Below are 15,529 nucleotides of genomic sequence, written 5' to 3'. Positions count from 1 at the left end.
GATAAAAATCATGTTAAAATTTCAGCCCAATCGGAGTGACGGATCTCCGGGAATTTAAAAATGGTGAAAGGTCAGAATCTGGGAGCGCAGAAACAGAAGGAAAGAGAAAGAGAGAGAGAGAGAGAGAGAGAGAGAGAGAGAGAGAGAGAGAGAGAGATCCAATCTCGGAGGGTCTCCCGCCCCTCCGCCGCCATGGAAGCCAAGGACCAAAGGGGAACCCTTCTCCCATCTAGGGGGAAGGTCAAGAAAGAAGAAGGAGAAGGGGGATCTCTCCCCCTCTCTCCCGATGGCGCCAGAACACCGCCGAGGCCATCATCATGACCGCGATCTACACCAACAACTTCACCACCGTCATCACCAACTCTCTCCCCCTCTATGCATCGGTGTAACACCTCTTCTCCCCGTTGTAATCTCTACTTAAACATGGTGCTCAATGCTATATATTATTTCCCAATGATGTATGGCTATCCTATGATGTTTGAGTAGATCCATTTTGTCCTATGGGTTCATTGATGATTGTGATTGGTTTGAGTTGCATGTTTTATTATTGGTGTTGTCCTATGGTTCTCGCCATGTCGCGCAAGCGTGAGGGATCCCCGTTGTAGGGTTTGCAATATGTTCATGGTTTGCTTATTGTCTGTGTTTCATGAGTGATAGAATCACAAACACGGATAAGTGGGTCATGGCGTATGGGAATAAAGAGGACTTGATATACTTTAATGCTATGGTTGGGTTTTACCTTAATGATCTTTAGTAGTTGCGTATGCTTGCTAGAGTTCCAATCATAAATGCATATGATCCAAGAAGAGAAAGTATGTTAGCGTATGCCTCTCCCTCATATAAAATTGCAATAATGATTACCGGTCTAGTTATCGATTGCCTAGGGACAAATAGCTTTATTGTGACAAAAAGATCTCTACTAAAACTAACTTAGTTGTGTCTTTATTTAAACAACCCCTAGTCTATATTTACATGTTCTTTATTATCTTGCAAACCTAGCCTACAACACCTACAAAGTACTTCTAGTTTCATATACTTGTTCTAGGTAAAGCGAACGTAAAGCGTGTGTAGAGTTGTATCGGTGGTCGATAGAACTTGAGTGAATATTTGTTCTACCTTTAGATCCTCGTTGGGTTCGATACTCTTACTTATCGAAAGAGGCTACAACTGATCCCCTATACTTGTTGGTTATCATTCCAGCATCCCCGTGACATGGTCACCTGTGTCTGGCCAGACGATGATGAATGACGTCACAACGAGAGGGCCCTAAGGATATCTCTCCATCGTCAGAGGAGCAAATCCCACCCTCGAGTTATCTAGTCACTTGCCAAACTTTCTGATGAACCTGATGACATTTGAGCAACCCCCAAAGTTCATCGTACGGTAAGAAGTGACTACAATGCTCTCATGGTCTAAGGAACTAAACACACGTTAACACTCCATGTTATAACAATTGACTACTGATGATATTATCGCAGAGTATATCAAACAAGTTTGGGTTGATTCAATATGATCGCTCTTCTAACGTCATGCTCTCAATGACTATCATTACACTTAACGATATCCTAAGATCCAAAAACATGACCACCAACAAAACTTGAGCTAGTCTTAGAGGCGAGACTAAGAATCTTATTTTACCGTTTATCATTCCACACGTGCATATGAATTTTTCACTGAATCGCTGATACGTCTCCAACGTATCTATAATTTATGAAGTATTCATGCTGTTATTTTATCATTCTTGGATGTTTTACAATCATTTTATATCAACTTTATATCATTTTTTGGGACTAACCTATTGACCCAGTGCCCAGTGCCAGTTGCTGTTTTTTTGCTTATTTTTTACATCGCAGAAAATCAATATCAAACGGAGTCCAAACACCGCGAAACTTTTTATGAATTTTTATGGACCAGAAGACTCCCGATGGGCCAGAGCAGCACCTGGGGGGTCCTCCGAGGGGGGCACAACCCACTAGGGCGCGCCAGGGCCCCCTGGCGCGCCCAGGTGGGTTGTGCCCACCTCGGTGGCCTCCCGTACCCCTTCTTTGCACTATAAATTCCCAAATATTTCGAAACTCCTCAAGGTTAACCTAGATCAGAAGTCCGCCGCCGCAAGGCTCCGTAGCCACTCAAAACCAATCTAGATCCGTTCTGGCACCCTGCCGGAGGGGGGAATCATCTCCGGTGGCCATCTTCATCATCCCGGTGGCTACAACAATGAGGAGGGAGTAGTCCACCCTCGGGGCTGAGGGTTTGTACCAGTAGCTATGTGTTTAATCTCTCTCTCTCTCTCGTGATCTCTATCATGGGCTTTGTTAATATAGTCGGATCATATGATGTTTCTCCCCTCTATACTCTTGTTAGGATGAATTGAATCTTTACCCTTTGAAGTTTTGTCTTGTCGGATTGAATATTCAGATATGAGAACACATGATGTATGTCTTGCGGTATGAATACTTGAGTTGACAATGGGGTATCATATTGATTCACTTGATATGTGTTTTGGCATTCAACTCGGGGATTCCCGCGGTGAATCTATGCATAGGGGTTGATGCATGTTTTTATTATCTTTTCTCCGATAGAAACTTTGGGGTCTCCTTGTAGTTCTTTGTGTTGGATTGAGTATTATGAATATGAATTTGCTTTGGCGTTATTTTAGTACGAACTCTAGGATAGATCGAACGGAAATAATAGTTTTTTGTTATTTTAGTACAAACTCTTGAATAGATCGAACGGAAAAAATAGCTTTGAGGTGGTTTCGTACGCTACAAACAATTTCTATCTTTTGTTCTCCGCTAATAAAACTCGGGAGTGATTCTTTATTGCACTTTGAGGGATAATCATATGATCCAACTATGTTAGCACTATTGAGAGGTTGCACTAGTGAAAGTACAGATCCTAGGCTTCATTTTTAAGCATTGCAATACCGTTTTTGTGCCCGTTTACTATTTGCTACCTTGCTGTTTTTATTTATTTAGATTATAAAAATATATTTCTACCATCAATATTACACTTTTATCATCATCTCTTCGCCGAACTAGTGCACCTATACAATTTTCCATTGTATTGGGTGTGTTGGGGACACAAGAGATTTCTTGCATTTGGTTGCAGGGTCATTTGAGAGAGACCATCTTCATCCTACACCTCTCACGGATTGATAAATTTTAGGTCATCCACTTGAGGGAAATTGCTACTGTCCTACAAAACTCTGCGCTTGGAGGCCCAACACGTGTCTACAAGAATAAAGTTGCGTAGCAGACATCAATCGCATATTCCAGAATCATAATAGTTATAGCATAGAATATAAACTCTCAATTATGAATCAAAAAAGACCGATTGCTAAGGCTAATTTGGCCCGGCATCATTTTCTTTAAGGTTTAGAGCAACAATGGCAAATTTAGTCAAAAAAAACATCGAAAGAACCATTTTCAAAATCTCCAACAAGAGCCACTTTTTTAGCTTCCAACAAGAGCCACTTTTTTTAGCTTCCAACTAGAGCCACTTTCTAGTTTTAATCAAAAAAGTTAAAAGCTTGGTAGAAAAGAAAGGATAGGGGGAAGTATAATTTGTTCTGACAGTATGTACGTCTTTTTTCAACAGCACTTTCATTTAACCTTTTCTTTGAGTAGTATAGAGTAAATTGTATAAAACCATCATTTTAAGGGTTAGGTTTGCAAAAAACACTAGGATACAATTTCTCTGCAGAAAACATCACATCTTGCGTAATTGTTTTGCAAAAATCACTGATAAGCGGATTTGGCTTGGTTAAGCGTGTTTATGATAGATGAGGCCTTTTTCGCCTATGTGGCATAACATTTCGCGACAGGTCAATTTTAATATAATTTTACAAACTAATCCATACATTTTACATAGACACCCCTAAATCAAAAAGAAAAAATGTTATCAGCCCATGTGCACCCTCGCCACAGGTTGGGGCGGTCAACGCAGCCGGCGCCGGGCTCCTCCTTGCGCAGGAGGCCAAATCGGGGGGAGGGGGCGGCACCCCTCGCCGGATCCGGCAGCCAACGTTGGGCGGCTCCTCGCGCTAGAGGCCAAATCGGGGCCGCGGCACGGGATCCGGCAGCCCACGCTGGGCATCTACTCGTGCGGGAGGTCAAATCGGGGCGGCGGCGCGGCATCCCTCGCCGGATCCGGACGAGGTGGCGACGGTGGGGGCCAAATCGTGGCGACTGCGCGGCATCCCTCGCCGAAGGTGGCGGCGCCTGGAGCATGTGCGCGCACCAGCGTCGGCGGCTCACGTGGTGGTGCACGGCCGCATGTGGTGCATCGAGGGCACCACCACCGTGGTGGAATGGAGCGGGGAGCGCCGGGGCTGGCTCGAGGTGGGCCCTTACCCGCCTAGTCTCGAGGCCGGCATGGCGTGCGCAGTCGACCGGCGGCAGCGGCGGGTGCGTGGTGGTGACCGACGCCACCGAGTTTGAAGAACGCTGCGGGAGCGAGGCTGACGAACGGTTTGTCCAGGGAGACGGGGGAAGGGCCTGGGCGGTACGGGGAAAGGATGTTGGAGGTGTTTTTGCTTTTTGACCCATTTAGGGCTCTTTTTGGCAAAACGTTATGCCACATCAGAAAAAAAAGGCCCCATCTATCATAAACGCACTTAACCGAGCCAAATCCATGATCAGTGATTTTTGCAAAACAATTACACAAGATATAGTGTTTTTTGCAAAGAAACTGTATCCTAGCGTTTTTCGCAAATCTAAACCTCAAAGTGGTGATTTTATGCCATTTACTCGGTAGTGTAGTAGTAGTTGAAAAAGAACAAATGCCTGGTCGCTTCGATCCCTGCGCAGAGTTTGATCGTTCAAGATCCCCGCATGGAGTTACTGTGGTGCGGCAATCGAAAGGTCCAGCGCCGATACGAATTCCCGGGTTAATTAAACCATGGCCATTTTATAAGCAGCGCGCAGATCGCCTCCAGGCCAAACCAAAGCAGAAGCCAACACAAGCACATCGCTCGATCCACCGTAGGCATGTCGAGGCAGGACGTGGACGGCGAGGAGGGGGAGGACCGGAAGCCGGTGATCAAGCCCGGCGTGCACGTGACGCTCAAGGTGCGGAACACCGACGGCCACACCGTCTACCGCACCATGCGTCGGACCGAGCAGCTGCAGAACCTCATGGACTTCTACTACGCCAGCGTGCCGGCGGTCCAGCCCGGCACGGGGCGCTTCCTCTACGACGGCGGCCGGCTCCGCGGATGGCAGACGCCTGCGGAGCTCCAGATGGAGGACGGCGACGAGGTGGACTTCTTCACCGAGCTGCTGGGCGGCGGCGGGACAAGCGCGCTCCCGAAAGCCGAGCGGAACATGGCGTCGCCGTTGGCGGCGGATCTCCGGTTCGTCACGCTCAAGGTGGTGGACCAGGAGCAGCGCCTGGTCCGCCGCACCATCAGGATGAACGCCGAGCTGCAGATCGTCATGGATGCGTACTACGACGAGGCGGGGGACGTCGTCAGAGGCACCGGCTCCTTCTGGTTCGAAAACATTCGGCTGCGCGGCGCGCGCACGCCGGCGTATTTCAAGCTGCAAGACGGGGACGCCATCGACTTCTTTGAAACGCAGCTTGGCGGCGGGATCCCGGTCTAGGCAGTAGTGCTTATTTCATATTCTCATTGCACTTCACCAAGTGATCGCCGAGCTCGTTAGGGAACGCAAAATAAAATATGATGCATTTCGATGTTCCCGGTTTCAGTTCATTTCAATGTCGTCATAGTTCTATCTTCACTCCGTTTCTGGCTTCACAAACAACAATGCTCATTTGATTTTCAGATAGTGGATGGTAAAATGCCATGTATCCAACTAGTCATTTCGCTGTGTCTAAGGGTCCTTGTTTATTCGAAAGATCTTCATATAAGATGTGCCATTTATAAGGATTAAAATCGTTATGAAATTATCCTATCTGGCTTGCTTGGTTTGTACTCCCTCGGTAAACTAATATAAGAGCGTTTAGATCACTACTTTAGTTATCTAAACACTCTTATATTAGTTTATAGAGGGAGTATGACTGAATCATCATGCAAAAGAATTTCTAGGATTGAAACTGCATAGATTTTTTTTGTGGATTCCTACCTTTGAATCCTTTTTGTATGACACAGCAATGCTATGGTTTTTTTTTACTATTTCCAGTTTTTCCACTTCCTACTGAAGGTCGTTTTCAAAAAAACTTCCTACTGAAGGTAGAAGTCCCATTTTACCTAGCACTACCGGGTTACGTCGAAAGTTGACTCCGTCTGCTTCCAACTACATAGGGCGAGCAGCGGCTTTAGAAGTTAAGCCCTGCTTAGAAAACCAGTTCTTTTGGGTTTGACCTGAAATTCTAAACTAAGTCCCTCCGTAAGCTGAAAAGAACTGGACCTAAGTAAAAGTGATGAAAGGAGTGAACAAGATTTTTTATTTTTTTTTGATAATTTAGATTCATCTATCTGCAGAAGTAATTTGGGACAGAGGGAATAGTTTCGAAAGACATGAGAGAAAAAACATCTGAACAGGGAGGACTACAATAGAAGCACCTGCTCGTGCAAAAATAGAACAAATCACTGAGCCGTCGAACCACACAATACTCCGCATCGTTGTGCGGATGATCTGATGTTATGGTCCAACTGATGTCAAAGTTTTGGTAGGCAAGAGTTCCTCCTCTTAAGCAAGCGCTGTTGCGGCTTCATTGCTGTTCCCTGGAGCACCGATTTGATTTGGGCGTCATGTTTATGGTCACACAAGCTTAGAGCCAACTTTAATCTCGCCTGATGTTAATGGATTTTCATCACTTCTCAAACAGAGAAACATGGAGATGTCTCAAACAGCCAAAGCATATGTGAAAGCTCGGCACCACTCCACTCTCAAGGTCTTCCAAAAAATATGAAGGTTAAAAAAAACTCTGAAGAAGCCCTGCGTCATTTAGGTTTTGGTGATACTTCTTTTCTTCCTATGATCGTCCAGTACCCGCTGCCGCTGCAGAGGAGAGACCAATAGCAGCCACTTGCTGAACTCAAGGTCATTCATACCCACACAGGCCGCGATACGGCTGAACTCCTTCCGTTTCTGTTCCTCCACCGAGCGAAGTTTCGCCCTGTCCGCCGTGGGCTTTATTTGCTTCTTACTATGCAGGTCCTCCGAGATGCGCTCGACACATTCTTCTGTCACGCCGTCGTTTCTTTCGTTGCTGTCGTCGTCGTGTGTCCTCGTGTTTACGACGTCCTCGTTCCGGTGAGCATACACAACTCCTGTTTACAAGGAACAAACTGTATCAGTAAGTGCTCGGTTTCATAAATCAGCTTAGCAGGCACGCAACATTTCGTTCGCAATAAGTTGACATACTAATATCATTCTGGAATGAATAATGAAGATGCAACTATGGCAGAAAAACTAGAGCATATTCTCTACATCAAAAACTGAAGAGTGGAAATATAGGACCCAAACACAGCTCGTGAGGCTAATGAAGTGTAAACATCGACTCAAGAAAATGGATTTTGTAGTGCGACCTTGTAAAATAAAACATTTCACAAATATTAAAGCTTTGTGTCGGGACATGGGATGAAATATCTTTCTGATTATGTGAATGAAAGAGGCTGGGCACCAATACACACTACTCAAAATGACTAGAGCAGGTATTTGAATGAAGAGATGACATGGAAATTAAATGTTCAATTCCTAGTTTCCAATATCAAATTGTTTTTCCCGCAGCAGGAGTAACATCAACTACTTAGTCATTTCTCCATCTGAAGCTTTCATACATCATGTTACAACACAGCAAATAAAGCGGTTTCAATCAAGATACTGACAGAACATACCATAATCAGCCAATGCCTGATTTTCATCACCTATTGCTGCTGCGGAAGATTTCATTTGCCCCTGTGTACCAAATAAATCAGTGTCAACTATTTCTCTTATCCCTGTTTCTTCAGATGTTTTAGCTTTCTCGTCCTCTCCGTGCATCTCAATAATCTCACTAGTAAAAAGCTTATCAGACAAGTCACGGAACAGATTACAGATCCCAAAGAGCTCACCCTGAAATTTCTTGTCATCCTGAAACAAACAAGTTAACCAAATTAACCAATGTTCGAAACTAGACAGAGCCCTGGTACATAGTGACTGATGTGGTGTTGTTAAAGAGATTACCAAAAAGCCAAAAACTGAAGTGTGCTTATAAGTGCAACAAATTCTTATACTTACAACATCCAAACTAACAGCTCAAGTTGAAATTAAGCAAATAAATACCAATCTGTGCAATAATGTGAAGTTCACCTGTTTTGTTCCTTATATAATGCCATCTAACCATAAATACTAATGAAGCTATCCGTAGACTAGTAAAGATATAAACTTCTATGTAACAATGCCAATACAACCAGGTACTTTCCGTAGACTTGTGAATTCTTACATTTGAGTACCCTGCATTAGGAAGGGAGGGAGGGACTCATTGTTGATTTGAGTAAATTCAAAATGTTGATACCAAACTATGTTTAATTATCAAATGCTTTCAACCAACACATTTCTCAAGTGTAAAAAACATGTTTCTGAACATAATATGGTCACCCTTTAAGTAATAATTGAATATTCAGCCCAAAAGATAAAACACAGCCATGAAATGAGAAGCGTGCAATTTTTTAAAAGAACCAAGTGCATCAGGTGATTAGGAGAAAATAAAAATTATAGTGGGATAGGAAAGGAACATCATTTTGGTTCTTATGTTTAAAACTTGCTGCATTCTTCCAAATATTAGGATTCCAGTTCTTGATTACCATTTTCTAAGATAATGGGCCAAATAAACCTCGTCCCCATCACCTTTTGAGCTTAACTTGTCCACAACTGTAAATACCTCAAGTAAAGTACATCAGATTCTCCACCTAATCTTATTAAAGTTCTGAAGCAAATGTGGCAATACCTGCACACCATCAAAGTATCGCTTTTCTATTTTCCCTGAGACTGCAATGTTGGAAAGCTGTTGTTTATATATTTGTCGAGAATAAATGAGTTCTTCTAGGGATCCAGCTCCAAGTAGGCGAAATACTGTGACATGCCGTTTCTGTCCAAATCGGAACGATCTGTCCTGTGCTTGCAAGTCTTGTGCAGGATTCCAACTTGGATCAAAAATCACCACACGGTTAGCACTGACAAGGTTAACGCCTAAATTGCCTGCCCGGGTAGATATAAGAAAAACCTGCAAAAAAGTGTTTCGCACAATAAATTCACAGAGCTTTCTAAACACAGAATAGACTGTGAAATACAAATACAAATCAACATAAATTTACCTGTTTGCTAGGGCTTTTGTTGAATTCGTCAACTAGCGATTGGCGTGCATTCATGGGTGTTGACCCGTCCAAGCGAGAAAAGCAGTAACCCTTCCTTATAAGAAACTTCTCTAGTATGTCGAGCATTCTATTTGTAAAGTTTATACGTGAAATAAAACAATTAGTCACACACAAATGATGTTAAAAGTGGCATATCTAAAGTACAAATATCTAAAAAAGAAAACTTTCCAGAAATAAACGCAACGCTAAAAAGTGCAAAGAAGATGACTACACAAATAAGTTACCATAATATAGGCTAGGGTTTGTTTGAACCTTTTTATAGTCCAAAATAGGCTCTGTTTCGGATCAGTGCTTATATAAGGGTCGGGTGGTAAAAATTGACAAGTTACAAAAGTTTTAATTCGTCAACATCTTATCATCATCGCTGAAGTTACAATAAAGATTAATAAAATACTCCGCCTGGGATCATTTTGGCATAAATAGCAGCACTTTAACAAATGGGACCATGGGGGTATTCTGGGCTACAACAGCGTGCCTACTTAGTGGCAAAAATACAAATAATTACAAATGACTATCGATCGAAGAAAAGGGAAGAGATCTTACTTTAATAGAAGTAAGATAGTTTCATGCATTCGTGATCCATCGTCAAATTATTGTTCAAAACCAAGAGTTCTTAGTTATGAAATACTCCCTCCATATCACAGATAAGTGACGTTTTGGACATCAAAACAGTTTTTGTGGTATAACTTTGACCACTTATTTCTATTGTAATATATCTATGGAACCCAAGAAAATTATAAGACTCTAAAAATACTTTTTGAGACAAATCTTTATCTTCAAATTTCCAATCCAAATAATTAAAAATGATGTTCATAGTCTAAATTTTGGAAATTTGACTGAAAGCATGTCCAAAACATCACTTATTATGATATGGAGGCAGTATGGCCTTTTTGCTTTCCTTGAAATATGACAAACTTGATTGGTTGTAAAGCCAATATAAAGATGTTTTTTGCTGTTGATATAACTAATTTGCTAATACAGTTGGGAAACATCTCTTGGTTCTAACTGAGGAAATAAATAACACTAATTTGTGCCATAAAACAGGGTAACTGCAAAACGGCGATTGGATCTAGATATATATACCTCACTGGGTAGCTAAGGTAAATGGAAATATATCAAGTCTTTTAGTGAGTAATCAATAGCACACAAACAAACAATCACCTGACAGAATAGCTGAAAAGAAGAATCTTGTCACCCTGTAGGGTCCACAAAGACAGAAGTCTTTCCAGTGCACGCATCTTTCCACAGTGTTCTGAGTCACTGAGACCCATGAAATTCTCACTTTTAGCACTACCGCCAACTAATTCAATATCCGTATCAAAGACAGCAGCCGCAAGCTCAGCGTCCTTCTTCTGCTTCTCAATCTCATCCCTTGGATTGGGCTTTATCAATTCCAGATGGTTACTAATCTACATGAAGGGAAACTAAGTTACAAGAACTTCAAAATTGAAACTGTCCAAGGTATTACAAGAATCAAAAACAACCTGCTGAAGCTTGACAAGGCAAGGAAGAACAAGGCAGAAGGGGCATAGAGGACAGCCATCCAGATTCTCTCTGTGGAGATAGGACCAGATAATGCCACGTGGTTCAATTTTCTTGCAACACTCAACCTGAGTCAGAGGACTTCCGCAGCTACAGGGGAGATCCTTATTTACAAGGATTTGTATGTCAGGCTGTTGCAGCATTCTTCTATAAACACGTTTTTGAACATCACTCATTCTGCAGAAAACAATATTATCTTCCTTCCCAAGCATGAGATGCCCAATAGTCTCCTCTTTTGTTCTTCTCAACAGGAATTTCTTTAGAACAGAGACAAGGTGCTTCTTGCGCTTATCAGCAACTTGAACAAATCTCTCAGGAGCGCTTAATCTCTGGCCATGTTTTAAGGGCTCGTCATAATATTCTCTAAAGTGTTCTCGATCCCCCAAACAACCAGGTACAACCCAGTCAAACACATTAAATAATTCCATTATCTTGTTCTGCATTATGGTTCCTGTGAGACCAAAGCGTTTTCGTGTAGTAATTCCCAAGCAGGCTGTATATAACTTCGATTTTTCATTCTTGAGACGGTGTGCCTCATCAACCACCACTAGTTCCCATGAGATGTCACATAAAACCTTGTCACGAGTCCTAAAAGTATCAAAACTGGTAATTAGCACCTCTAGTCCTTGACCTTCAATTTTTTCAAGAACTAAGTCACGATTTGGACCATGATAGACAGCAACAGAAAAATTTGCCCACTCAGAAAATTCATTTTCCCAATTCCGAATTACTGAAGTGGGACAGAGGATGAGTACAGGACTGGACTTCTTTCCTTTGTCTGTTGATTTCTCGCCCTGATTATTATCTTTTCCAATAACAGAGGATAAAAATGCTATTGTCTGAATAGTCTTTCCCAATCCCCTAAAATATAATAAGAGAAAGTATTAATAAATCTGAACGAATATATGTCAAAATTTGGGTGTGCCCATTGAATGTATGAAGTACAGAATTCACTACAACTACATTGATAACATAAATGCCTAAGAAAATCATGTGGATGATAACCAATCTACAGTATAAGCTAAGCTGCATTTCTTTAACAGGTGTCCAAAAGGTTCCTGTATGATCCTAGCGCCAGAAACCCTTTTGCATGTTAGGGTTTTATTTAATGTTACTTTGATACTTTGAAATATATTGATACGTTGAACTCTGGAAATTAAGAACATGGATGATGAAAAGCATAAGAAAGAGAATGATTAAAAGGAAGTCGGGCGTTACACATGACTCCACATCCATCATATTTTGTGCAAAGTCTACCTCATATCCAACCAGTTGCTAATCTGATATTATCTGCAGTTAATGAAAAGGACTTGACAATTCTCATTATATCCAGTTCCGAACCTAGTATTATCTACAGTTAAGGAAAATGAGATGGAAATTTCCAATCTATTGTTTTGCTTCCATATACAATGTTTTAGATGTGAATATGTGATTGTGGATACTGTACAGTTAATTTCAGTTCAGCCACAAAAATCTAAGAGCATTCTTATAATATAGTAACACAACAACTGTCAAGTCTTACATATCATCTCCAAGCACGCCACCATGGTTGTTTCTATACAGATTGTATAAGAATCTCACACCATCCCTCTGATGCGCAAGTAGCCTGCAATTAATTGATGGGGGCACCTACAACCACAAAAAATAAAATTACAGTAATACGAAACTAATGATAGTAACTAAAATATCTACCAGAAGAAAATACATTTCTGACAATGTGGATCACACAAATAATGGATGAACACTCGCGGTCTGTTTTATAAAAAAATTTAAGCAGGCAACAATGCATCGATTGGCAATAGCCAAAGATACAAAAGGCATATGCCGTGGGTAGAATCGAAGAGAAGCGAATCCCTAATAGAAGGTCCAGTGAGCATTCATCATGTAAAGACACACTACGCTACGAAACCTTGTCGGTGGTAGAATTGGGTCAGCACATGGGAGTGCGCATGAGCAAACTTTGGGTTCCGCAAACTTGCAGCAAATATTAACACCCAAGTCTTTGTCTGGTTTGAACCTATAAATTTTTGTGTTAAATCTGGATTTGTCTTTGAAAGTGTAAGGAACAATCTTTGAAATGCTGAAAGCCTGCTAAGTCTAAACAATATTAGGTTTCGGAGTGTATTTAGGTTTTATTTTATCATGTGAATCCCCATGAAGAAGGAGCCATGAATTGTAATCAGCGAGAAATTGAGGGAGGAGAGCACAATTACGATGGTACCTGGACGACGGGGTGCTCTCCGGGCGGCGAGAGGACAAGTGGCTCATAGGGCCCGCGGGGCTCAAAGGAAGCCGCTGGTGGCGGGGCCGGACGGCGCCGGAGGCGGGGGGCCACGTCCTCCTCCGACGAGGAGGTCGGTTGTTCGGCCGCATCCTCCGCTGCCTTCTGGCTCAGGGGTTTGGGAGGGGACGGTGGCGGGGCGGGCAGGGAGTAGGAGGCCTCGAGGCGGAGGAGCTGCTGCGAGAGGGAGGTCTTGGGGGGCCTCCGCGGTGGGCGAGGAGGCGACGGTGATCGGGGTTGAGATTGGCTCTGCCCGGAGGAGGAGGAGCAGGGAAGGAGTGTTTCCTTGAGGCGGTTGAGCGACATGGCGACCGGCGGCGGCGGTGGTTTCCGGTGAGCGAAATTGGTCAATTGCCACTTCAAACCACCTTTTATACAACGTATATAAATTTTATTTGAACTATAATTTGATAAAAAAAATTAGGTTTACAAGGTAAATTCGCAAGGAGAATTTGAAACTTTGCACACCACACAAAGGAAAACGAAAAATATGAAACAACTCTACCATAGTAAAATGAGTTGAAAAAAACAAAAGGGAAACATAACATTTATTGGCGTGTGTCATATTCCTAACTCTCTAGAGTAGACTAGAGTAGAGTGCAAATTCGGTACGAAGATAATGATTTGATTAGGTAGATTTGAAAATTTAGATGGACAGTTTTATAGATGATAAGTAAAAATTCATAGGCGTAGGAATTGGTCAGTACGCCTAGTAGAAGCATCATCAATCAAGGAAAAAACTTTTCATACGACATACAAGAAATCCATATAGGTTATATAGGAAAAGTAAACGTATATACCAGTTCGACTTCTACTTCTAGACACCGGATGAATCGACATGAAATTTCTCTATACCAGTGTTATATAAGGCATCATATGTGTGGTGGAATACAAGATTTTCGCACATAACAAAGAGACGTTGCAACACATAGAGATCTCCACACTTTCCGTCAAGACCTAGTTGATCACATTGACTTCCACCGAGACCTAGTTGGTCTCATTGGCGTTGGGTATATAAGAGCATCATTTAATGTGTAGTATTTATTTGAATTATTTTGAAACAATTTAAAGTTTACAAAATAGAACTCAGAGAATTTGAAACTCAATTACTTACGACACAGACAAAACACACAAAAAAATCTCTATCATAGAAAAATGAGTTGAAAAAGACAAGGAAAAACATAAAATTCATTGGTGTGTGTTATGTTCCTAACTCTGTGGAGTATAGCAACAACAAATTTGAGATGTAGATAATGACTCAACTATGAAGATATGGGATTTAGGTCTGATACAAGTTCTTCCTCATCTCAACTACCTCCATCTAACGCTTAAGTAGGCGTCGCTTTCTTTTGTAAATGGGTTAAAACCCTAACGTATGACTTACAAGGCCCATGGTACATACTAGGTCGTAGCCAAGCGCGGGGGTAGACACTTCAATGGGACGTGTGACATTCTCCCTCTTTTTGAAGATGGCTTATCCTCACAGAGCACAAGTAAGGCTTGAGTCGTGGGCGTCCTCCCAAATGATGGTGCCTGTCATAAGCCTTTCAAGTGCACACGGACCAGAGTCATGGTTGTCGTGTCGTGGAACACCAAGCCCGATAAGTGATTGATGTCGGAGTAGGAATGAATGCAATAACCAAAGAGATAAGCATTAGGGTGGCATTCACCCTTGTCGGGGTTTGCACATGGTGATTCAATTGGGATAAACAGACCCATCGGGTGGACTTGACTCGACTCGGGAAAAATATGCAATGGTGCCCACCTGTTGGAAAATATGCCCTAAGGGCAATCATGTGATGATGTTATTTTCTTGTGTATATATGACTTACTAGACCAACAGCGCGCCTTCGCGCGCGCGTTGTCGGGTCCTAACATTTGTGGCTAAACATGTGTGCGAAATATACCATCATTGTAGCGGACGCTTAGCATATTTAGCCAGCATAATAACTTTAGTAATTTGCTTGCCCATAACACATATAATAGTAATGGTTCACTATAAAACACACATAGAATTAAATAACACATAGTAGTAATGGTTCTGTATGTTCCACATTTTGTAGGTTAAAATCATAGTACATGTACTTAACACAAGTCCATTCTATGAAAGGCTCAAGCATCGACATTTACACCATGTCATTGTAGTTAGTGGTAAAATATATCATTAGATAGTTGGTGTACAGGCAGATGATCCCCAACATCAAATAGTACGGAGGTCCTTTATCCACAACCAAGTCAATATTGAGTACCTATGAAAAAATCATTCTCACTTAATTACATGTGGTCATTTAGATAAATGCTTAGAACAAATAGACGTTAGAACGCACGAAGGCACATCCATGCACATAAGTCAAACCTTCTCAAATTTGTACCAGGGCAAG

At 42.1% G+C, this 15,529-nt stretch overlaps 2 protein-coding genes across 3 annotated transcripts; one reads left to right on the top strand and one right to left on the bottom strand.

Moving 5' to 3' along the window:
- Nucleotides 1-3,998: 3,998 nt before the first annotated feature.
- Nucleotides 3,999-5,876, top strand: LOC125541331 (uncharacterized). The gene has a single exon (XM_048704774.2). It carries the CDS (start codon nucleotides 4,992-4,994, stop codon nucleotides 5,604-5,606), a length of 615 nt encoding a protein of 204 aa, XP_048560731.1. The 5' UTR covers nucleotides 3,999-4,991; the 3' UTR covers nucleotides 5,607-5,876.
- Nucleotides 5,877-6,738: 862 nt separating this feature from the next.
- Nucleotides 6,739-13,505, bottom strand: SWI2 (switch 2). 2 transcript variants are annotated; one of them, XM_048699763.2, is made up of 9 exons: nucleotides 13,089-13,505; nucleotides 12,390-12,496; nucleotides 10,810-11,728; nucleotides 10,487-10,734; nucleotides 9,266-9,392; nucleotides 8,899-9,174; nucleotides 8,024-8,042; nucleotides 7,808-7,868; nucleotides 7,021-7,240 (listed from the first exon to the last, which is right to left on the bottom strand). In XM_048699763.2, the coding sequence occupies exons 1-8, from the start codon at nucleotides 13,452-13,454 to the stop codon at nucleotides 7,834-7,836; spliced, it is 2,097 nt and encodes a 698-aa protein (XP_048555720.1). In that variant the 5' UTR covers nucleotides 13,455-13,505; the 3' UTR covers nucleotides 7,021-7,240; nucleotides 7,808-7,833. The 2 variants fall into 2 exon arrangements, with proteins under 2 accessions (XP_048555719.1, XP_048555720.1); XM_048699762.2 differs by having other exon boundaries at nucleotides 6,739-7,240; nucleotides 7,808-8,042; nucleotides 13,089-13,504.
- Between the last annotated feature and the right edge of the window lie 2,024 nt (nucleotides 13,506-15,529).

The sequence above is a fragment of the Triticum urartu genome, chromosome 2A (assembly GCF_056163025.1).
Source record: "Triticum urartu cultivar PI428250 chromosome 2A, HENAU_Tu73, whole genome shotgun sequence".
Taxonomy (NCBI): Eukaryota; Viridiplantae; Streptophyta; class Magnoliopsida; order Poales; family Poaceae; genus Triticum; species Triticum urartu.
This window is presented reverse-complemented; position numbering and strand designations above follow the sequence as displayed.